This window comes from Lepisosteus platostomus, chromosome 7, assembly GCF_059453375.1.
Source record: "Lepisosteus platostomus isolate fLepPlt1 chromosome 7, fLepPlt1.hap1, whole genome shotgun sequence".
In the NCBI taxonomy this organism is placed as follows: Eukaryota; Metazoa; Chordata; class Actinopteri; order Semionotiformes; family Lepisosteidae; genus Lepisosteus; species Lepisosteus platostomus.
Window position 1 is genome coordinate 7000133 of NC_142617.1, and position 24065 is coordinate 7024197.

Below are 24065 nucleotides of genomic sequence, written 5' to 3' on the forward strand. Positions count from 1 at the left end.
ACTTACAGTTGTGGGAAAAGCCTTTTGCATTAAGGGAACACAACAGGGTGTCGGCTGCTGTGCTTACAACACAGAGCAATGCTTTTTTCCAAAACCTGTTGCAACAATAAAGACACAGAAGACCACAGAATGTGATCTTGTCATTTTCTAATTTTAAACCTTCAAAGAATCAGGTTTTAATTACACACCCATGTCTTATGTTTATCTGTGTTTGTTACAACCTGGAGTGCATGAAGTTCACTACTACGTTCACTGCTAAGACTTGTTTTTCTCAGAGTCTAATTCACATTGTTCTTACATGCCAAATTTAATATTTCAAAAGCTGGGATCACCAATCTATATATAGAGTTTTACTTGTAAAACATGCAAGATGGTGGAATAATGTTACAGTTCTCAGTATTATTGATATCATAGCATTATATAATGTTTATCAGCCTTTCTTGTAAAATTGTGAGAAAAGTTATGATTGTTGTGTGAAGGTTATCGAAATCTAAAGACTCAGAATACCCACAAGGTTTGTTGTTTCATTTAATGCTCATGCCTTCCGTTTATGTTTTAGTCTGACCTGATCATCGAGCTGTATGTAATAACCACATTGAGGAATAAAAAAACGTTCCTCAAACAGACTGCATGATTTCAAACTTGGTGCTATAGCAGTATCATATTCTTCTATGCTAAGGTAGTGCGCAGCCAAAATGAATATAGCAACAATATTCCAAATTTAGGAAAGGGGCTTAGAGAAACATAATCCATAAAATGTACATTTTGAAAATGGAATATTCAGTTCCACCACTCAGATTCTTCAGTTTTATTTTGTGGAGTACCAAGGTAGAGCAATACAGACAATAATTAACATTTGTGCACTGTGCATGTTACAGAGAAATTCAAATAATTCTTTTGTAAAATTATATTGCACCAGTTATTCATTTACAGGAATGGAGTCTGTAATTGAGAAGCTCAATAAGGTGTTTCAGGATCTGTATGTGCCTACTTAATTCCTTAACGCTTGGTGTAGCTTGTTGTGGCATATATCCGCAGTGTTGTTTCACGGGCTTGTTTAGAGGTGATTTTTTTTTAAATAGCTCTACCAGGATTTAGTGTGGCATTACTGATCAGAAATCTGCCAGAACCCTGTTGGTTTAGGTAAGACCCATTTGCGATGAATGAGGAGCCCAGAGATATCAGATCATGCTTTTCTGATTTGGTCTAGATTTGAAATGTAGATAGCCTGCTAAAATCTGCTACAGAACTCCATATACTGTACTGAACCTCATGAAATTGATATTTATTTTTCTTGCCTTCTTGACATGCAGCATGCATTAGAATATAAGTGAAAAAAACAACCTGACAGAGAGAACACTGTGCAAGTGGTGACGTTTCAGTATTTTTCTACAGTACAGCAGACAGCAGGGGCTGATGCAGTTCTTAATGGGTCATTGAAAGGGCTGTAATTACTCTGAAGTCAATATAGACTGCTGAACAGAGAGTGCTAAGATCTAATGAGAACTGAACCTGTTTATCTTTTTCCAGGAGCATTTGGCCACTGATGCTGGATGACTACAAGCCTTATTAAACAGGAACTAGTCTTTTTTTAAATTAGCAAAAGGTGTACAGCGGTTGTTTTTGAGTGGGGATAGAGTTATTGGAGTGGTGAAATCACTCTAGTAAATGAACCTTTGTCTTTACTGCAGAAAATATCAGAGCACAGTGAACCAGCCCTTGTTATTGTGAAAACATTGTGTATCTTGTGATTTAACATTTTAGGAGCCCTGCCATCATATCCATTCCAGGTGGCTATTTGTTCGGCAGCTGTTAATGAATATTTTATAAATAGGTTCTTGAACTACTTATTGAAGCACTGCTCCTAGAGGAAATCTGTTTGATATGCATGATCTCGTTTAGTCCACGCGATTGTGATTTTCCATTTTAGAGAATACATTCTAGAGTTCAAGCGTGTTAAGATCTGGTCACCTGAGGGGTTTGTTTATTTTTCTGTCCACAGGTCTGTGAATAAAAACATCAGGAATGACCCAGATGTGGAGTCTAACGAAAGCACTGAGGACAAACAAACCTCAGACCTAGACTCTGATGAACATCGTCGACTGGCGCTTTCCTGTCCCCCTTCTGTCACCTTTGGGACCTATGAAGGCCTGAGGCCCACGAAGAAAATGAAAGAAAAACATCCTGACCTGGTGGATTCGCCCGTCCCTGAAGGAAAGGAAGGGGAGATGCTGTTGAGCGTCAGTGGAGACGGGAACATCCCATCGGCAGAAGGGGAGAGGGGCAGCAAGGAAGGCACCGTTGGGACTTGTTATGAAGGGGTTGTTGTTTCTCCAACCCAGAGGTCCAGTTTGGGATTATGCAGCCATGGGGAACCTGTGCCATCGTGTGATCAAAAAGCAACGCAGGGCACTGAAACGAACTCTGATCTGCTTAGGTCTCCAGTGCCGGCAGGGCTGGGCGGCGAATCTCCAGTGGTGAGTGGTTCCGTGTCGGTTCATCGTATAACACGGAGTGCCTTAGCAAGGGAAGAAGAGCCACGCCCGGGCGTCCCGGGAGGTTTAGCTCCGAGCTCCCTTCCTGGAGCTGTTGCAGGCTCCTCATCAGCCGCGGAGGTGGAATTACCAGGTGAGCAGCCAGTGGCAGAAGGGGCGCTGCGGCTAACCCTGAGCGAGACTCGGAGCAGTGCAGCAGATACCTCGGCTGGGGCCGCGGTCACGATGACTCCTCAAGGAACAAAAGAAGCAACTGAACGGGCAGAAACTCTATCCCTGATGCAGCCCTCAGCAGGGTCACGGTCAGGAGGTGGGGATGCGCCGCCCTGTGTTGCTGACGGCGCCCAGGGAATTGAACGCACACGGCCGCACACTGCTGCCCTCATTGAGCCTGCTGCCTCTTCCTCTTACCAGAAAACCCTGATGGCGGATGGCTTTCAGGATCATATTTCAGACCTGGGATGGCAGGAAGCAGAGGGTAAAGACAGCCCTTTGCTACCTAAGAAAAGAGCTGAGGCGTTGAGGCCTGTCGTCGCTGACATACAGCAACACTGTGATTTAAGGCGAAGCGAAAGCGAGGAGGTCCTGGGTGAGGGGACAGGTCTCCAGGAAGCCGAATTTGACAGAGATGCCTTGGAGCGCGAGTCGAAGCGAATGGTTGATATTATTCTCAGAAATGCTTTAGCGGCCCTTCATGAAATAGAGGCCCGTGAGCGAGAGGGCGAGTGGTTTTCAAGTGTAAGTGAGATCAGAGGAGCAGTCCTGCCAGCTGGACATGGTGATGACGCTGAAGGGCATCAACATGCGGTGGATTTTCACGAAAGGAGTCTGATAGGTCTGGGGGATGAACGTGGTCCTTCACCTGTGTCAGCTGAGCAGACACACATCTCACCCATAGCCCACGCTGACGGGGACATTGCTTCGCCTTCATGGTCTGAATCCTTTGTTGGTTCAGAAATGGACATGAGAATTAATCCAGAGTTTGTTTGTGATCACAGTCTTACAGACACTCCTGCTGAAATTTTAAACCAGAGTCAGATGGGCACATCGTTAGAAAAAACAAGTAAGCCACTCATTTCCTATCCAGCTGAGAGACATGAGTATAATGAAGGTATTGCGATGGACTTACCACTTAACAATAATGTCAAACCTGTCAGGCCAAGTGTGGGAACCGGTGAACCTTGCAGTGGTAAAAACGCTGATAGTGTTCTGACTCAAAAAGGCAGGCTAATTGAATCACATGAACTCTTGTTACAAAACCAAAGTCCTGTAAGAGAACATGACGATGTTACTCCAAGACAGTGTAATGTAATGACCAACCAGACTGAGTTACCCTCAGTAAAAATTAATAAAGATAAAGTACAAGTACCCCAAGCAGAACGAGACCGTGATTATGATGCGGTTCTATCAACTAAAGCGACTGAATTAATCAATGAAGTAATGTGTTTAGCCAAAGCCACAATTGTAAGTGATAAACATCATGGTTTATCCAACTCCTGTAATGGCGAAAAAGAGACTATGTCTCAACTCGACACTGGTGATTTAAACCGGACAATTGATGTGAAAAACACTGTTCAGTTTAAACAAGAACAAAAAACAACTATGTCCACTGCCCATTCAAGGGATAGGCCTGCAGGCAAAACACTGGTTAATGAAACCCAGTTGGCACGCTCTGTCCATCCCAACCTGGCTTTAACAGACAAAACTTTTAAAGCTGCAGAACCTGTCACTCCATCAGACAAAGCAGAACTTTCACAAAGTTCCAAGGAAAAAGTAACCAGAAACGGGGCCCCAGACAATGAGCTTACAGTGCATTCCGCTACCGAGATCGATTTCTATGGTAATGGCTCTGAAATGAAACCGAATGGCCTTAATAATACCCGTCAGGTAGAACAAAAGAGACTACAAGGGCAACAAGCAGAGGGCTATGCAGATGGGTCAGGTGATCAGAGATTCTTGTTAGTTCAGAGTTATTTAGCCGCTGTAATAGAGGATCAGTCGGACTGTGATGGTAGCGATGATGATGGAAAACACCAGGAGGCTCGGCCACTGCGTGTGGATGCTTCACGTGAAGGGGAAAGACCCACATGTTCAGACAGGCAGAAGAGCCATGCAAGCAGTGGAATAAACCCAGCCCTCTGCGCTGGTAACGAAGAGAGGCGGGCATGCAACGCCGTGGGTGCACAACATTCTGATCTGCCACCGGTGCAGTGTGCGGGCTCCATTTCTCTCAGACAGGGTGATGACATAAAACCTGCAGGTCTGAGCCCACTGGATAAGAAGGGACATCTGGATGGACTCCTCACTGTGGGTATAGAGGTGCCACTGCCTCCCCTCCTCCACAGGCCTAAGGAATTGGACTGCCGTGAAGGAGCCTTCGACGTTATAAACGAGGAGGAGGAGGTGGCAGACGCGGTGTTTGTGAATGGCTCAGGACCGGCGCTCAGCCCCACGTTAAGGAAATACAAAGTGTACCCCTTTTCCCTGTCCCCCATATACGAGGAGGAGAGTTTTCGGGAGGATGCGAGCATGGAGGACCTGCCAGACCAGCCGCTGACCGAGGAGGACGCGGGGAGCGTGGAGCAGCACGCCTCTTCCATCCTGTCGCTGCTGCAGTCCGTCAGCGAGCGCCTGCAGCTCGGCGCCTTCCGCGACTCCGGGGAAGAACCTCCCGAGGAGCCATCGGCCCCTCTGGAGCGTCGCTTGTGGGATTCCCATCCGGAGGGAGAGTCGGAGCCCTGCCAGGGAATAGGCGAAGAACAAAGTATTCCGACAAGACGGCCGTACGAGATGGCGGAGGAACTTCCGTGCTCAGGGAGAGACATGGACAAAGCCGATTCCTGTGGTTTATCGGGACGGTCGGCGGTGGAGTTCCTCAGCCAACCTTCTAAGGAAGAGCCAGAAAATCCTGCAGCGTCATCTGGTTCTTCAGCTGCCACATGTACTCCAATCTACCAGTATATGATGGCAGCGAGGTCCTTGCCGTCGAAGCCTCGCAGTCAGAGTATCCAGCCTCGTAGCACGCTTTCCTGCTTCAAAGGAAGTGGAGGTCCATCACCTGCCATGGCTGCAGAAACGGAGGCCCCGTTAATGGTAAGACTGTGAATTGTTAAGACGTACAGTATGCACCACTGCATCTTTAAATCACGGCTCTGAATCCCGTCTTCCTTTCTCTTGTAGAATGCGATCGACCTGAAAGTCAACCCGAGGCCTGGAAAGGTAGGTGAAGACGATTGTAAAATTTTGTTTTCGAGCATCAGTTACAAAATGTACCCCCAACACACTTGCAGTTGTCAACAGAAGATGTTGTTAATATCTTGTGTGGGTTTGATTTCACCCACTCTTCATTTCGTGGGCAGTCTGCAGCGTGATTATTGGTTTAAGTCTCGGTATAGAACTGAGGAAATGTTGACTTGGGGCCAAATATATCCTTTTCTTTTTTCTAAAGTAGACTTTAGGCATACAGTTAGTAACTGTGGCTCCTGTCTTTTGTTGTATCTTTAGATTTGTTCTGTAAAGATAAAGCAATATGTGTAGGTGATGCATGATTTTATGTTTTAGGACTTGGAATCATTAATGATCTTGTACCTGGTCCCCATAAACACAAAACAAAGACACGAGAAGTTCTTTAATAAAAGGATCAGCCAACAAATTTTATTTTTAAAAAGGATTCTGTTGGTAATCCTTCTCTTAGTCTATTCAGCCATCTTGCTCATTTAGTTCTTCGTAGTACATAGAGTACGCAACCTTATAAGAAATCACAAGCAAAGGATATTTTCATAGTATTAAAGTCAAATGTGAAGCAAGTAAGGCCAAATACTGACTTGGTTTTAAAATGGAGAAGCCTGTTGTGGCATCGCTTATTTGTACTGTAGAGGCTGTGATTTCTGCCTCCTTCCTTAAGTTCTCTGTGTTTTGTAAGCCATCTGGAAGTAATGCTGCCCTTTGTCTTGTGCATCAGCTGGTCCTCTATGATGGTGTCAGGTTTACGGGGAGAAGGCACGAGATCCAGGCTGACGTGGAAGACGCTACAGGGATGGTCTTTGCTCGGGGAGTCTCCATCAGGGTAGTGCGAGGATGGTGAGAGATGGTGCTGCTTTTTTGGTAAAAAGTCCGTAGACTCCGCTCTTGATCAAGAGAGGAAGAGGTGTACTTATTTATGCCTCGTTTCTCTACCCAGACAGCTGTGATGGAAAAAGGAAACAAAAAAACAAATCAAGAACTGCTTGCGGGGGAGGCAAACGAAGCTTGGAATAAGCAAGCCATTCAGACCGATGTTTGGGCGAATAAAATGTTTGTCCACCCCTGGTGCCGATGAAAATAATAAAGATTAGAGTTTGAGTTGGGAGTCTCTCACAGCGAACAAGCTCTAGGTTGGCGAGTCAGAGCAAATTCCCCTTGAGGGGTAGTGACGATGTGCTATTTTTCATATCCGTTTCCTTAGTTTTGCAGTGCCACTCGTTCTAGCTTTTGCAAATATTAATTTCTTCTCTCCAGTCCTAGCAAGGTGCTGAACGCTCATTGCTCTCAGCTCACTTGCATTGTGAATTTAATTAATCACATAACTTCTCAATTTTCCACAAATGCAGGAATATGACAGCACATTTGTTTTGTTTTTCTGACTGTGTTTTTCGGCATTTGACTTTAGTCTTGGGGGGAGGGGGTGTTTGTACATGCAGTTGAGTAAGTGCAGTTTACCAGGCTTGTATAAAAAAATATTTAGTTTTCATAACCTAAAGCAAGCTGAAATATAGGGAGTACATCTTTATAACTATTCTAGTTCCTATTTTCATCCATTTTTCTAGGTTTCTAGTGTTCTAGTTTGCTGTAATGTATGACTTTGGTGTTGATCACGTGATTGAATCATATGGAATAGATTGTAATGAAAGCACAGTTGTTTTAAATGCTCCATTAAGTTTAATCACCTTGTAGCTGTGAACCTTTTCTCTTCTGAATACACCATGCACACGATTTCCTTTTTCATTAAATGACTGAAGCGGGGGAAAAAAAGCTCATATTTAATGAATGACACCCTTCCATTTGTGTCCTGAGGCCTGTCTGCCGAGACCCCATTCTGCTACATTATTGATGCTGTTTTGTGTGAAAATCTAGTTTTCCTCCAAAAAAAAAAAAAAAAACCAGGAACCTCAACCTGCTTGTGAGAGGGTTCCAGAGACTAACTAGTGAGATTGAAGCAAGTGATTTCCCCTGCAGTGTTTACTGTAAGCAAACCCCTGACTTTTTAATGACTCTTAATATTTCCCTTCACTGTCCAATATTCACTTCCTTCAGTGTTACACTGCCCTAGATTTATTACAAAAATAAGTGCCTTCTTTCTTAATTACGACTTGATAAACTGCAATATATGGCAGTACTCTAAATACTAATGCAGAGAATGACTTATTGCTGATGTCTACTTTCCCATTCTGTAGGACATTACATTTGGTAGAAGAAGTGAATCATTTAGTGAAAGTAGTGAAAGAAACGATATGCTGTGCCCTCATACCTAAGGGCTCCTGTTCCCCAGGAGATATGTTTTGCTTGTAGAAATCTACCTCCGTACAGTCGGTAGGAAGATTTTTAGACATAGGGTTTCTGCCATGGGGCCTGTGCATGACACGCGCTTCCTCGTTTTCAGGAGATTCGCTCTGAATGCCGATATGTCTTAGCCGTCTTCTCCTTCCCCGAGTATCTTGGCTTTGCTGACAAGCTATTTGTAACCGCGTTCCTCGCACTGGGATAACGGATCCTGTCATCTCCAAAGTGGAAATCAGACTCTGTAAAAGCAGAGTATTAGTTTTATGGGGGACACATGCTGCTAGGCTCAGAAAGTCACTTTAAAGGAGAATAAGAATGGTTGATTTTTTCTGACATGGGACTGTCAGTGCAGTCTCTGAGGAAAATAAATGGTTTAAGAGTTCACTCTCACACACAAACACGCATAAATAAAGGTGTAATCATTTTGTTTTCGAATAATTCCGAGTGTTTATTTTTGGTGTATCGGCCTGTGACGATCGTCCACGGTTAAGATAGGGAGGGGATGAAGTACCCAGGTCATGTGTTTCTTTTTAAATCTGCCGACTGGTTCTCACTTTCAGGCCATCGGCTGCAGGTCAGCACATGTCTTTTTGGGGCCGCGCTCAGTCGCTGTCATTACGTGGTGCGAGTCAGTTAAGTTCAGTTCAAAAGCGAGGGTGATTTCCACTTGTTTTACCTTTTGGCACGTCAGGGCTTCCTTCCCCCTTAAAATTCTATGGGAGGAACAAGATTCCTGCTGCTGGCTTGCTCAGTTCCTAGCACTGGCTCGACTTGAAAGGTGTTACGTAACTGTTTTAGCGCTGTCTCGGGGGGGTAGCTGTGAGCTTGGCTGTGCACGGAGGTTGAAAGCATGGGTTTAAGTGGACTTCTGTCTGTTTCCAGCTGGCTGCTGTATGGGGAACATGGCTACCAGGGGCCCTGTCTGGTACTGGAGGAGGGAGAGATGGTATTGAACCATTTCAGTGGCTTCAGAGGAATGGAAAATAGCCCCTCAGTGGTCCATATTGGTTCCATTAAACGGGCAGTGAAGGTATCCAGTTTTTGTATGTTCTACAGCTTGTATTATTTGTTCTGTTGCAAGGTGTACTTTGTAAACATCTCATTCATACTACTTTTCCCCATTCCGGAATTAAAGACAAAAAATAAATAGCATTCACAGTTACATACATGCCTGGCAGTGTATTTGAGACCTCAGATCCCTGTAGTTTCTTTCTTGAGGGGGCGTGTTTCTTGCTAGGCGTGTTAACTGCTTCGGAGGTGAGATACGACATATTGACACAGAAAGCATGCATTCCTGAGTGATCCAAAGGCTGAGCTATTTTAAGGTGCACTGTGTAGACAAACCCACAGCATGCCGCAGTGGTCTTCTAAAAACTGTCGCACATCAGTGCAAATTAGAAAATGCAGCCAATTCAGATCTAAAGGCCAAAAATATCCTCTCTTCTGAGTATTGTCATGCCCTAACGAGAAGGCAGTTCAGTTCGCTGAATGCTTTGTAGAAGTGTGCATTGCACTGCTGACAGTGGAGCCAGGTCATATGCACACCCTTTGATGAAGTTTCCTCTTTCTCATTTACTTGTCTAGATCAAAACCTAAAATTGAGCGATTACCATAATACGGTCCTTACACAAAGATCAGAAAATAAAAGCAGCACACTTCATTGCGTTTTGATTTTACAAATATTCTCCATACATTTCTTGTCCTTCCAACCAGTTATTCTGGTTATTATCAAAGTGGATAATTTTCAATCCTAGAGCATCTTCAAACATTATAGACCAGGCATGATAGTGTAGTAATATTACAAGTCTTGATAAATGTAATGTTTTTTTTTCTTTCGGGTTTAACTGTGGTATGTCCTTTTTCAAGGCTGCAATATGTCTGGCAGCATTGTAGTTACTTGAGTTGGTCAACTTATACAGTGCCTTGCGAAAGTATTCGGCCCCCTTGAACTTTTCAACCTTTTGCCACATTTCAGGCTTCAAACATAAAGATATAATTTTTTTATTTTATGTGAAGAATCACCAACAAGTGGGACACAATTGTGAAGTGGAACGAAATCTATTGGATTTTTGAAACTTTTTTAACTAATAAAAAAATGAAAAGTGGGGCGTGCAAAATTATTCGGCCCCCTTGCGTTAATACTTTGTAGAGCCACCTTTTGCTGCGATTACAGCTGCAAGTCGCTTGGGGTATGTCTCTATCAGATTTGCACATCGAGAGACTGAAATTCTTGCCCATTCTTCCTTGCAAAACAGCTCGAGCTCAGTGAGGTTGGATGGAGAGCGTTTGTGAACAGCAGTTTTCAGCTCTTTCCACAGATTCTCGATTGGATTCAGGTCTGGACTTTGACTTGGCCATTCAAACACCTGGATACGTTTATTTGTGAACCATTTCTTTGTAGATTTTGCTGTATGTTTGGGATCATTGTCTTGTTGGAAGATAAATCTCCGTCCCAGTTTCAGGTCTTTTGCAGACTCCAACAGGTTTTCATCCAGAATGGTCCTGTATTTGGCTGCATCCATCTTCCCCTCAATTTTAACCATCTTCCCTGTCCCTGCTGAAGAAAAGCAGGCCCAAACCATGATGCTGCCACCACCATGTTTGACAGTGGGGATGGTGTGTTGAGGGTGATGAGCTGTGTTGCTTTTACGCCAAACATATCGTTTTGCATTGTGGCCAAAAAGTTCGATTTTGGTTTCATCTGACCAGAGCACCTTCTTCCACATGTTTGGGGTGTCTCCCAGGTGGCTTGCGGCAAACTTTAGACGAGACTTTTTATGGATATCTTTGAGAAATGGCTTTCTTCTTGCCACTCTTCCATAAAGGCCAGATTTGTGCAGTGTAAGACTGATTGTTGTCCTATGGACAGACTCTCCCACCTCAGCTGTAGTTCTCTGCAGTTCATCCAGAGTGATCATGGGCCTCTTGGCTGCATCTCTGATCAGTCTTCTCCTTGTCTGAGCTGAAAGTTTAGAGGGACGGCCAGGTCTTGGTAGATTTGCAGTGGTCTGATACTCCTTCCATTTCAAGATGATCGCTTGCACAGTGCTCCTTGGGATGTTTGAAGCTTGGGAAATCTTTTTGTATCCAAATCCGGCTTTAAACTTCTCCACAACAGTATTACGGACCTGCCTGGTGTGTTCCTTGGTCTTCATGATGCTCTCTGCGCTTTCAACAGAACCTTGAGACTATCACAGAGCAGGTGCATTTATACAGAGACTTGATTACACACAGGTGGATTCTATTTATCACCATCAGTCATTTAGGACAACATTGGATCATTCAGAGATCCTCGCTGAACTTCTGGAGTGAGTTTGCTGCACTGAAAGTAAAGGGGCCGAATAATTTTGCACGCCCCACTTTTCATTTTTTTATTAGTTAAAAAAGTTTCAAAAATCCAATAGATTTCGTTCCACTTCACAATTGTGTCCCACTTGTTGGTGATTCTTCACATAAAATAAAAAAATTATATCTTTATGTTTGAAGCCTGAAATGTGGCAAAAGGTTGAAAAGTTCAAGGGGGCCGAATACTTTCGCAAGGCACTGTAAATTCATAGTGCACACGACTAAATGACATGTTTGTCTTTGTTAGGATAACTGCATTCCAGAAATTGAGCTGCATTGCCAGGAAGGAGCTCCAGTGTGCTTCCAAAAGGAAATTGGCAGTCTTGAGAACCATGGCAGAGGGATTGGCCTGGCATCTCTCGCTGTCAAGTCAGGATGGTAAGGGCAGATTTCTCTGCTTTGCATCAGAATTGAGTAAGAACAAGGTCTGATGTTTGTTTTGCAATTGATAAAATACAGGGTCCCAGGTGGAAAATGTACCTAATAAACAAAGCATATTTCATGTTGTAAAATGTTAATGTTTCTTTATTAGCCCTATACAATTTCTTGCATTAGGAATTCTTCTTTTTCACATACCCCAGCTTTTTCTCCATGGAGACACAGACACGCAGACAGGGAGAGAAGCTTGGGGTCAGAGTGCAGGGTCTGCCATTGTACGGCGCCCCTGGAGCACTTAGGGTAAGGGCCTTGCTCAGGGGCCCAATGGAGTAGGATTCCTCTGCCGGCCGCGGGATTTGAACCGGCAACCTTCCAGTCACAGGCGCAGATCCTTAACCACAGAGCCACCGCTCCGCCCCAAATAATGTGGGGTCAATATATAAAAAACGGAGACAAACATAATACCAGGCATCCGTGCTTTGACCATGAGCTTGCGAATATTGAATAATTCAGATGTTCTGATTCCGTAAGGATAATGTACTTTTTGTATTTTCAGAAGGCCCATTAAGTCCACTCCCTTAAAGTTGTGTGAAAGCATTAGTGTTGAATCTGAGCACTCCCTAATGCAAAAAGCATACCTTTGTCGAAGAGGTGTTTCCTGTAAGGGCCCTGTGGCTGTTCCTATCAAATGCCTTATCAGAATGCTAACACTCGCAGTGGTGGAATGTAGGAGGCAGTTACAAATATCCCCCTTAAAAAGCCATTGAAATGCAGTTTCCTGGTGACTCACTAAGCAAAGGAACTCCCTCTTAATGTGAATGCAATGCACTCTGCAGACAGGGTCACACCATGGATGACTTCTGGCTTCTTTCCTCTGAGTTTCATATGTTTAGCTAAAATGGTTCTTTCAAGCAGGATGCTTCAAGTGAATGCAGTCAGCAGTACACTGTATTATTGCCACAGTTCAATTTCTACACCCCCTTCATGTGAAAAGGGGTCTTATTTGTATTGTTTTATTAATATGGATTCAAAAGGAAAGCTGCATATTGGAAAACATCCACTAAATTGCATTTTGTGCACATCACATTATTTTCCTAAGCTGTTTATTGCATGCATAACTTGGTAACCAGAGCAATTTGGATGACTTCAGTCCAACTGTGCTTTATTTAAAGGACTAATGTAATTTCAGTCTACACTAATTAATACCTCAGTGTAAAATGCACTCATTGTGCACGCTGTTTAAAAAATAGAACACAAGTATAACGTCCCATTCTGTATTTTAATGATATTGCCGAGATTAAAAAATTAATTGTCCATTACATTGATCTTACTTTCTAAATTACTTTGCTTAAAGTAGTTTCCTATGCAGTAAACAGATGATTTTTTTTCTTCTCTAATGCCTTATTTAAATATTTTATTTCACAAAAGGGTGGCTTTGCTGTAATTGATTTAAATATTTACTAAAATCAGGGGTGCACATCACATTATGTGCCAAGCATGGAAGTAGAAAGCTTTAGCCACAACAGATAGTTGCCTGAGGAGTATCAATGCATTCGTCATTAGGTCACTCATTGGTGTCAAGTGGGTGCTTCATCAGACCATGTTAATTCACAAAGAGAAGTTTCTTTTGCTGCATCACTTTGACAACTCACCAGACAACATAAAACCTGTTTTGTAGGCTAGGTATGTACCGTACATCTCTGGTGCTCAAGATCCACTGTGTCTTTTGGTTCAGCTCTTATCCAATTGGACTGTTTGCTTAATTAGGCCATTTTATAAATCATTGAGGTCTCAAGCTGATTATAATCCAAGAGGTATCTGTATAATGTACTAGGCTGCCTGCTGCCCTCCAGGAATCTTGGTTGTCCTCCACTGCTGTAGTTAATGATGTTTTTCTTCTGGGGTTTCTCTCCATTGGTTCTGCTAAACAGAACCCTCAGTCTGTCCACAGAATAGGCCCAGCCACCATGTCCATATTGTGTGATGCAGCATTGTAAATATTGTTGCATAGTGCCAGCTCTGAAGATTTTTCTCATTGACGTATCTTCTTTTGTTCCAGTTGGCTTGCCTATGATAGCATCAACTTTGAGGGTAATTACACCCTGCTGGGAACAGAAGGCTCTCAAGTACAAGATTCCAGCAGAACCCGAGTCAATTGTGTCAAATCACTTCGTCCTCTGCAAATGGTAGGGTCAAAATTGTGCAGTTTTTCACAAAGTGATGATGGGAAGTTCAAAATCCAACATACAAAACTCTGGCCTCCTGTTTTCTGTTGTGTTTGAACATCACCTTAATCTCATAACGTCCATTAGTATCCTTGAGTCCTTGTTTGTTCTGATGTCGTCTGGTAAAGAAACTGTGAGGAGGTTCTGTATTGTATATGACAATCGGTTCTGTTTATGAAATTCCTTCAAGTCCAGGAATTGATCTGGTTGCTCATCATCTTTTGGAATATTTCCAGGGCAGGACATGTTATTTGTATGAATGAACTCCACTTTCATTTTAATTCTACACTTTAGACAATTCTAGCATGTTGTCAGCCTTTTTTATTACTTCCCCACACTGCCTGGAGGAGAAGAAGAATGAGTCAACCTTAATCCCCAAATCTTTTAGATATTTTGCTTTCCCAAGATGAATGTCAAATACCTCCTAATATTTGTATAATTTTAATTCTACCTGTGTGGGTTATCACCAGTGCTCCAGTATCCTCCCAGAGTCTAAAGACATGCTGTCTAGGTTAATTGGTGTCCTTGTGTCCCTTGTATGCATATGAGTACCTGTGTGTGTTCTCTAGCACTGGACAGGAGTGTATCTTGCCTTGCTCCCGTTGTCCAGCAGGTCAGACTTTGGCTCACTGCTTCCTTGTGTGGGACTAGGCGGCTATTGAGAATGGCTCGATCCATTGGAAGACCTTCAGTCAGTAATGTGAAATCTGCACTGATAGGAGGAGATGCTGTAGTCAGCCCTCTCTCCTTTCTGCACTGCAATATAGATACAGTGCATCACCCAGCTGCCTGCTGACAGTGCAGGTGAACAACTTGTCCTCTGACCACTTCGATAATGTCTACGCTTCTCTGTCATACAGGGGGGACTCAAAGTACAGAACCCTATGGATCCTAAGGTGAGGAAAATGCATTTGTTGTTATTCCTGAACTGATTGTATCGTATGCGTTGCTGCTGTTCCCTTTTGTATTTATGCTTATGTTTGCATTTTGCCATGGTGAGCCGACTTTGTCGAGATGTCATTCTTGATGGAAACGCGGCGGGTACAAGTGATTAGCTGACGTTGCAGAGGCGAGGTAGCGATTGCGGGTTAATGATCGCTCTCTCCCTGTCCTAGATGGTTCTGTATGAGCAGGCCGCCTTCCGTGGGCGATCCAGGGAGCTCACTGATCATATTCCCAGTGTGGCGGCACTAAGAGATCTGCAGGAAGTGGGGTCACTGCGGGTCACTGGTGGAGTGTGAGTCACCGCTTACTGCTTTCCTGAGCTGCTCTGTAACTGCACCAGCTGCAGCCCCTGATGAAGACAGATGTCACACCATTAGCTGAGGGTCTGCCTAATTAAGACCGTCCATATTAAGACAAGGCACAGGCCTCTATCTGCTTAATGTAATGCTCTTAGCCTAAGGACTTCAGTATTCCATTTGTGCCTCTAGGAGCCCTCTACCCATGGGTGGTACACTCTGAAAATGTGGTCATGCTTTATTCTGGCTTGTGCGTTCTTTTTCCTTTTTGAGGTGTGCCTGTGTTTTAAGGTGTAATCAACAAGGAATGAGTTTCGCAACTCAGTCAGATACTCTGACTCTGGAATGTTACTCTAATCCAGTGAAAGAAAACAAGGCGCCGTTGAGCTGAATAGCACTGGAACAGCCCGCCTCCCTGTGCAAATAAGAAGGTGGTCTGTTAGAGGAAGGAGAAAAAGAAAAAAAAAAGACAATTTTTTATTGACACTAACCCCGTTAGTGAATGTTTCTGAATAATTTTTGCCACTCCCACTCTCACTATTGAGGCGTTTGAATCTATTAAAACCATTTGCATTCTATATATACACAACTCAAGTTCCTGCTAGCTGTCAAATGTGTGTAAAAAAAAAACAGTCACATTATATTTTATCTGAGAAACATGACAACACTTCACCGTGAAATCTAAAAAATATTTTTTTGTTATATGGTCTTCAAAAGTCAAAGGCCAGATCCTTTTAATTGATATTTTCAGGTCATTCTTAATTTTTGATTGTTCATCGATATTTCACTCCCTTCTTCATAAGACAACTTGAACTTTATCCTTCATTATTGGAGAAAAAAAAAGAAAACCAGAGAAACAGACTATTTACATATGCTAGGATAGATCCCCATCGATCCTCAATTTTCTTGGATATTGCAGGGTTTTTTTTTTTTATAGAAGAGATTGTTGAAGACCCTCACTGAAAATCTGCTGCCTTTTCCACACCCAGCACTGACTCCTTACAGCGTGCACAACTTGGCAGCAGCTCCTGGGGTTCTGTCATCCCTTAAAGAGATTACATTCATGCCATCAGCATGGAAAATAAGCTTGTGGGTGAAGATGTGCCCTACACTAGAGCTTTGGATTGTGAGGCTGGGCGTCTGAAACTTCCCCTTTTCAAAATTAGTTCTGCTTCAGTGTGCCTGACTTCCCATCAGACATGGGGAAATAGAAATACTTTCAGATTCCGGTTGCCGTTTTCTGCAGTAATGGTGACACTCTTGTTTTTATATCCTTTTTATACATTGGTAAATAATAATAATAATTAATAATTGCTTACACTTATATAGCGCTTTTCTGGACACTCCACTCAAAGCGCTTTACAGGTAATGGGGACTCCCCTCCACCACCACCAATGTGCAGCATCCACCTTTTGTAAAGTAACTATTCCATAGGTACCTACCAAACAAGTGGTTAGTCAATCTTTTACTGTACATGTGGCTCATCTGGTGACTCTGTGCTTCACTTTACTGCACAATTTCCTTTTTGCATTGATGAAATTGGTTTAAGAGGGATGCTATCAGTTAGATAAAGATATTGCAGAATAAGCACTTGTTTTTTGTTTAGCTTTCCCATTAGATGCGCACGTGAGTACTTTGAAGGCTGTGCCGTAGTTATCTCTCCTTCTGTTTCACAGGTGGGTGGCCTATTCGAGGGAGAACTACAAAGGAAGTCAGTATTTGCTTGAAGAGGGTGACTATGCCAACTGGCACGCATGGGGTGGATTGGATAGCACCCTGCTGTCGTTTCGTTATATCCTGGCTGTAAGTACTCGCATGCAAAGTACAGCTTTAGGACTCCCCCGTTTTAAATAAATGTTTTTAAAGACAGTGCTATCCCTGTGCTTTTTTTAAAAAAATTACAAAATATCAAAAGTACAGACAGGATTCTGAAGCAGTATATCGCAGTGTAGTCAATCCCCCAGTTATACTTGGGCTGTAAATCGTCCAAATGAATATAAGTGAAACTGTATGCAAGATGTTGAAAGTGGGCCAGGTTTTTCATTAGCCAGTGACATGACCCAATTAGCTGACAGCAAGCAAGCGCATACGAGACACCACAGACAAACGCTTTACAGAAATAGTTCAAGCACCACCTCCGTCGCAGGTTCCTCTGAAGCTCCAGAAGTTCTTCAGTGGAGCTCTGTCGCAGTTGTAACTTGGTTGTTTGTTAATGTAGCTCGCAAAGCTCCGCCTCTGAATTCATATTTTTGGAGCTTGTGTTGGCTCAACAGCACCTTAAAAATAATAATAAAAAAAAGATTCAGCTTGAGAGCTACGGTTTATTCCTCCCTCATGGCCCCTTCGAGTTTCCAGGCAAAATATTCTGACTCATTTCTTTTGATCAGCTGCTGCCACAAGAAAAATCGCCCAAAGGCTACAGCCTCCTTTTTCAGACACTTTTTTCCAGAAGTGCAGCATAACATAGTGGCCGGGTGCCAGGCAGTGTTGGTTTGCAGTTAAGTCTCAGCTATACTGTGTGTATATATATAAAACATCATTTTTGGTCCATATCAGTCTTGCTTTGCTTATTCCGTCCTCAGCATTTTTTTATTTTTTCAAGAATAAAAAGAGCAGGTACGCATTAAACCCCTTCATTTTAACCAAGCAAAAAAGCAGGTTAAAATAGGTTTACAAAACAGCAACAGTTCTTCCCCATAATGGAACATGACCTCTTCATAAAACCCATGAGGACCTAATAAGATCTTTTTTAATGGCAGTAGCATTCCAGTCGAAAGCATCTGATTGTACGGTATGCGATATGGTTACAGTATGCACATAGTAATTTTGTCCAATTCCATATGCACTAAAAGAGTGCATTTACTCTGGTAATGCAGCCCATCTGTTTATAAGTCTCTGTTAAAAAACCTTATGGAAGGCAAATCGATCGGTTTGACTTGGCTGCTGTTTGGCAGCAGTGTTTGAAGCTGTTCTCTCATCTCCCAGCTCACAGAGATTCTTGAAGCTATTTTCATTTTGCGGATTTCTCATAGAGGACTTACGATGACTACAGTCGCTCCATGTGTCATTTTTCATCACGGGATGTTTTTAATACCGCATAGACAGGAAAGGAAAAGGCATGCTCCAGATTTTCAGTGAACTTTAAAAATAGGGTCCAATCCTCAGGGTTTTTACTTACATTACCTTTACTTAATCAAACACTCCTCTACAGGTTGAAACAGGAGCATCCATACAGATCAAGAGTAACTTTCAGCATGATGAGGATGTATACATGCCTGTTAATTTTTGTAAGACTGTTTTTATAAGGAGTATAAGGATATTTTGGTTATAAAAAAGATAAATGATTGATAAAAGGAACTCTTTCCGTTAGAGTTGGCAAGTATCATTACTGCAAAATGAAAGAATTTCATTTAATTTCATTAAAGGGACAGAGTTATATGTAAATTGAAAATATAAACATCCATTCATGAATGCATACTGTGTATATCATTGGCCAAATGAAATGATGCATAAATCACACTCTGTAATGATCGCAAGGATTTTCACTGACAGGTCTAGTTAAGTTCGTACTGATTTTTAATTGGAAAACTGCATTTCCCCTCCTGTGGTTCCTGTAGGACTTCATGGGGCCTTCGGTCTCATTGCTGGAAGGACCACATTCGCCACACGCCAAGGAGACTGATATCTCTGACCTTGACGTGCCTGATCTGAGGAGTCTGGGCCTGGCGGGGGGAGCAGATTCTATCCACGTGAAGAGTGGAGTGTGAGTATGGAGCTCGGTTTACTGCAGGGCTGGGCGAAAGCTACGTCAGCAGAGATCTCTGGCATTCCCCCGGCCTCTCTTCCTCTCAGTTCCAAAGGCGCAGTGCGAGGTAGAAGCAGCAGGCAGCAGCAACACTATATCCTCGCTTACTACACTCCGCCGCATGCTTCCTTGGAGTCCTCTCAGGCCTGCAAGTCTTAACAGGCGGTGAATCAACTTAATGTATCATCAGAGTAATCATGTAGAATGACCTTTGACCTCTGCCAAAGTGCTGGCCATATTGCTGAGTTACTACAGCAAGTTAGAATATTTACACTTCCTTATTAATCTTCCTTTTTCTTCCTTGAATTCTTTTTAAAGCCCCAATTTTATAGGGCATTTAATAATACTAATTCTCCATAAGAAGAAAAGAAACAGGATGAGAGGAGACAGCAGAATAACTCGGTTTGATAAGGGTTTGGAATAGAGTAGGAAAGCAAGGAGGCAAGACACAGAAATACAATCCTTCCTGAAGAAGAAGGATTTGAGCCTGGATTTGAAAGGGCTCAGGGTAGTTGACTCTCTGATATCCTTGGGGATAGAATTCCAGAGCTCTGGGGTGTAGCAAGAGAAGGCCCTGTCACCCCTAGAGAGAAGACAGGCTTGGAGGCCAAACAGAAGCCCAGAATCAGATGTGCAAAGGTTTCAAGGTGGGGGTAGAAAGATAATGAGTCAGATAGGTACAGAGGTGCCAGGCCATGTAGAGACTTATAGATGAGCATGAGGATTTGAGAAAGGCTGCATCTGATCATTTTCCTGCTGTCTGGGAATGAGCCTAATTAGCAAGGCAGGATAGTGAGCGTCGTCAACTGGGACCTCCTCTCTTGCAGATGGGTGGCGTACAATCAGCGGTGCTTCTGTGGAGAGCAGTATGTCCTGGAAAAGGGAATATATAAGAATCTGCTTGACTGGGGCGGCTCAGACAACACAGTAATGTCCATCCGGCCTGTCCGTCTGGTACGTATTGGCTTGGAAAAAGACTGCAGGTGTGGAGGCTCATTGTGCCTTTAATGGAATGGATTCAGTTAAGTAAATGCCAGCTCACAGTGGAATAAAAGAAATGAATGTGGTTCAGTTTAGGAAATGGACTTACTGTGGAATGACAAGGACGTACGTATGTGGGTGATAAACAAACACGAGGGATTTTTATCTTCCCATATAAACAGTTAATCCACCCCACATGCACACCTACTGTATTATTACATTGCCCTCATTTTTGTGTTTTTGATATTTTTCTAAATGTCATTAAATGTCTGTCTCACACCCCTCTGACATGAAAGCAACCATTTTAAACTTTAAAAACCTCAAAATGTAAGAATTATGAACGTTTTGGACCAGCTTTTGTTTCTTAAGCAATTTATCTTGGCTTGTGATGTCTCGGTAGATTGAGGACATTTTTTTTTTCCTAAGCATTCAGAATTTGGTCAAACATTACTCTATTTGGAAAGAACACCCCTGTAGGAGAGGAGATGTTTTCTATATGTCTTTAAATTCAGTCTAAAGTACTACAATTTCTAGATTTTTTTTTATATACAACATTATAACCTATTATTTCTTTTCAGGAGCCCCTAGGCAGTGGAGAATCCCATTCCTTGGTATGTATCGTGTCTCCAAAAAGGAAAAACAAATGCTGAACTTTTCTTGCACAAAATTCTCCATTTCCAGAAGTTCTTGACAAAACCTATCCCTCCTCAGTACTGTGACAATAAAATACAAATTTTATTTTTGCCCTTTTGAATTGTATGATTCTTTTTCGGTGAACTAGATGGCCCGTTCTGCTTCAGAATTTTTTTAATTTAAATCTTAATTTAGGATGGCATGTTTTACTCCAAAAGTGAGGACCAAGAGGAGGCATACTGATGACGTGAGGTGACATGCTACAACAACTCGCAATCGTATAGTTTACAAGGAATGGAAAATGAGAAGCATGAGAACCCAAGGAAGGTTACAGACGAGAGGGGGCTGTTTGGCCCATCTGTAAATCAAGGGTCCTTCTGTTTGTCTTCCAGCTCCGAGCCTACAGGGAGCCTCATTACCGCGGCAACAGCGTGGAGTTTGAGTCGGAGGTGCTGGACTGCTCTTCCTTTGTTCCAAAATCCTTCCGCGTGATCCGGGGATGGTGAGTATCGGAGTTTACAGCAAAGCAAACGCAAAGCAGCACACTTACAACCTACTTTTTTAAGCAGAGAAAAATAGAACAAGGCATTTATTTTCAAGGTCTTAGCTATGAAAACCGCCGTTTAACAGCTCCATAAAGTTATGTTCTACATTCATAACCTATCCCTTCTACTCCCTTGTTAAATACAGTCATGACCCACTTATACATTTGCAAAGCAATTTACAACTTTTGTAGGATGTTGCTATTTTAGACAAAATGACCTAGGATGACTCATCAATTTCCTGCGCATTTTACCCAGCAAGCTGTGAAGGATACAGGCAACAGTAACTGTGTGTGAATGAATAGTAATTGTTTAGGAAGCCCTAATAAAACAGAGGATTTTGAAGGATGTTTTTGGGGAGCAGTGATGTATTGTACAAGTTACACTAAGTGTGAAAGAAGCCTGTTTCGGGGTGTGCTACAGTATTTGAGTTCTTCATGACCCTAACTCTGTGCATTCAGTGACTCTTAACTCATTGCATTTTGCCAGCTGGCTGCTTTTTGATGAAGAGGGCTTTGCTGGGAACCAGTTTGTGCTGGAAGAAGGTCTTTACCCTGATCTCACTTCCTGCGGGTGTGTGGCTAACTCCATTAAATCTCTGAAGCCCATTCAGTATGTAAGTCAATAAGCTCTAGCGAGCACTTTCCTGGCTCATAATTCTATAGTACATATAGTTCATAATTATATAGTACATTCCGAATCCAGCCTTCCATTTTCTAACCACTTTTTCCAATTCAGAGTTGCAGGGACAGCTGGAGTCTATCCCAGCAGGCAGTGGGCACAAGGCAGGGTACACCCTGGACAGGACACCAGTCCATCACAGGGCAGACACAGGGACTGACACACACTCACACCAGGGCCAATTTTCCCAGTTGTTGGGCTGTGGGTAGAAACTGGAGCACTTGGAAAAAACCCACACGAACACAGGGAGAACATATAATAATAATAATAATAATAGCACCCCAGGTCCAGAATTGAACCCAGGGCCCCAGTGCTGCGAGGCAGCAGTGCTGATCACTGTGCCACCCTACATTCAGAATATACTTTATAAAAGCCAAATGTAATGGACAGCTCAGGGATTTCCTTTACTTTCTTCAATTAAACAAAGACAAAAATCAGTTAAGAGCACATTTTGCTTTGTATGCTGTACTGACCAAACTCTCTCCTTCTCTTTTCCATTCCTCAGACTTTTACAGTAGCCTCCATAAGTCTCTTTTCTCGGGATTCATTTGAAGGCCAAGAGATGGTTCTGGAGAAATCTGTGTCCAGCATGAACAACTTCTTCACTCAGTCTGTCAGAGTCGACAGTGGACTGTGAGCAATTCTCACCTCCCTGTGGTTTAATTTAACAATTAACATTGATGAACAGATGGATGGAGGAATTCATTTCTTCAGCTGTCATTTTCTTCCTCTAGGTGGATTGTGTATGAACATGCTAGCTTTAAGGGACGACAGATGTTGTTGAACTACGGAGACTTTGACTTCTGGAGTGACTATAGTGGCTGGAACACCATTGGCTCACTACAACCCCTAAAGCAGGTAGAAACTCCACCAAATCTCTTTCCTAGGCCTGCAGATTTCAGCTTTTAGATATCATTAAGAGAAGGTTATCTTGTCATGATGCTGAGGCACTGAACTTAATTTGAAGAAATTCCTATGTTCTACAAACTGAATTGACATGAGCAGAATGAAATAATTTAGGAAACGGCACCTGGAAAACCTAAAACTATTGGAGTTTACTTCGGGGTTTACTAGAGACACTTCTGTGCAGAAAACAAAGCAAAACCTGGATCATAGCATTCTCATATTTCTTTAGACTGTTTGTTTAGCTATAAACAAAAAGATCTATAAATTAAGTATATTAGGAGACCAGTCAAATCCTGAAATGTGCTTTGTCCAAAGTTGCCTACAGTTTTTACCTATCTGAATCAATACTGTTTTTGTGCATGTTTTTATAGACATTACTGATACCTTGTCTTTTTTCACAAATGCATAGGAAATAAATCAATAACCCCTTTTCTATATAATGATTGTTCATGAAACAGAACATCAATCAGAAATTTAAACCAGAACAAATGCCAACTCTTTTTAAAACAGCACGCATTGTTTTTATTTTCAGAAAGAGCTAGGCAATAATCAGGTTACTGTATCTAAGGAAATGTGAACTATGTTCTTTTATCTGCATCAAAAACGCTAATAACACCTAATAGTAACTTGAGAGATATCCCGTTAAGTCAGTTCAACCTGTTTTGATGCCCTGTCAACAGTAACAGTGATGTAAGCAGAGCAGTGCTCGTGCATTGTCATCAGGAACTGCTGTTACACCGGGGCTCAAAACCCAGGGAAGATGAAAATGAAAATGCCTGAACAGATGACTTGTCTCTTAGAAATGCAAAACAAGAAAGCTATGGTCAATAAGCTATGCACATTAGACATAGTAAAAAAAAAAACTTAACTGAGAAGGACTTTACTTATTTGCATGATAATATTTTCTGTTACACATAGGTACATTTGAGTACCTTCAATACCTTGTTTAGCTCTGTCTGACCTGTTCTTGCTCCAGTTTTTTTTTTAATAACAAACTGGACCTTGCTGAGGACAGGCAGAGCAAAAAATATTATTCAAATAAAAATGAAAGATAAAAATCATAAATATTTTTTAAAATAATAAATCATTACACATTATCATATTTAAAACTGAAACAATGGTAAGGATTTAAAAGTAGGGGTTTAAACAAACAGTCCATACATTCAACTACAGTTCATATTTTGTTGTGTGGACTGCTGCCTTGGGTCTGAAAAGGTAGTTATTTTATGTGGGCCTGTCACAAGATCAATGTATTTATCATATTAACAGGTTTTCTCCAGTTCTCTGCCCAGACA

General features: G+C 42.4%; 1 protein-coding gene across 2 annotated transcripts in view; it reads left to right on the top strand.

The window, feature by feature from the left end:
- LOC148658043 (uncharacterized) overlaps nt 1-24065 on the top strand; it is a 42269-nt gene that overhangs the window by 12936 nt on the left and 5268 nt on the right. Inside the window, exons 4-19 of one of the 2 annotated variants that reach the window (XR_015940020.1) lie at nt 2003-5588; nt 5676-5714; nt 6457-6575; nt 8916-9063; nt 11626-11756; nt 13816-13942; nt 14842-14877; nt 15097-15218; nt 16899-17025; nt 18840-18985; nt 19855-19981; nt 20587-20619; nt 21034-21143; nt 21673-21756; nt 22370-22497; nt 22599-22722. Coding sequence is in view for 1 of the 2 variants with exons in the window: in XM_088638940.1 (XP_088495066.1) it covers nt 2003-5588; nt 5676-5714; nt 6457-6575; nt 8916-9063; nt 11626-11756; nt 13816-13942; nt 14842-14877; nt 15097-15218; nt 16899-17025; nt 18840-18985; nt 19855-19981; nt 20587-20619; nt 21034-21143; nt 21673-21799; nt 22370-22497; nt 22599-22722 (5230 nt within the window). In the remaining variant the exon portion in view is untranslated. Of the gene's footprint in view, nt 1-2002; nt 5589-5675; nt 5715-6456; nt 6576-8915; nt 9064-11625; nt 11757-13815; nt 13943-14841; nt 14878-15096; nt 15219-16898; nt 17026-18839; nt 18986-19854; nt 19982-20586; nt 20620-21033; nt 21144-21672; nt 21800-22369; nt 22498-22598; nt 22723-24065 lie in introns of those variants that run through there. The other variant, XM_088638940.1, reaches the window with a different exon arrangement.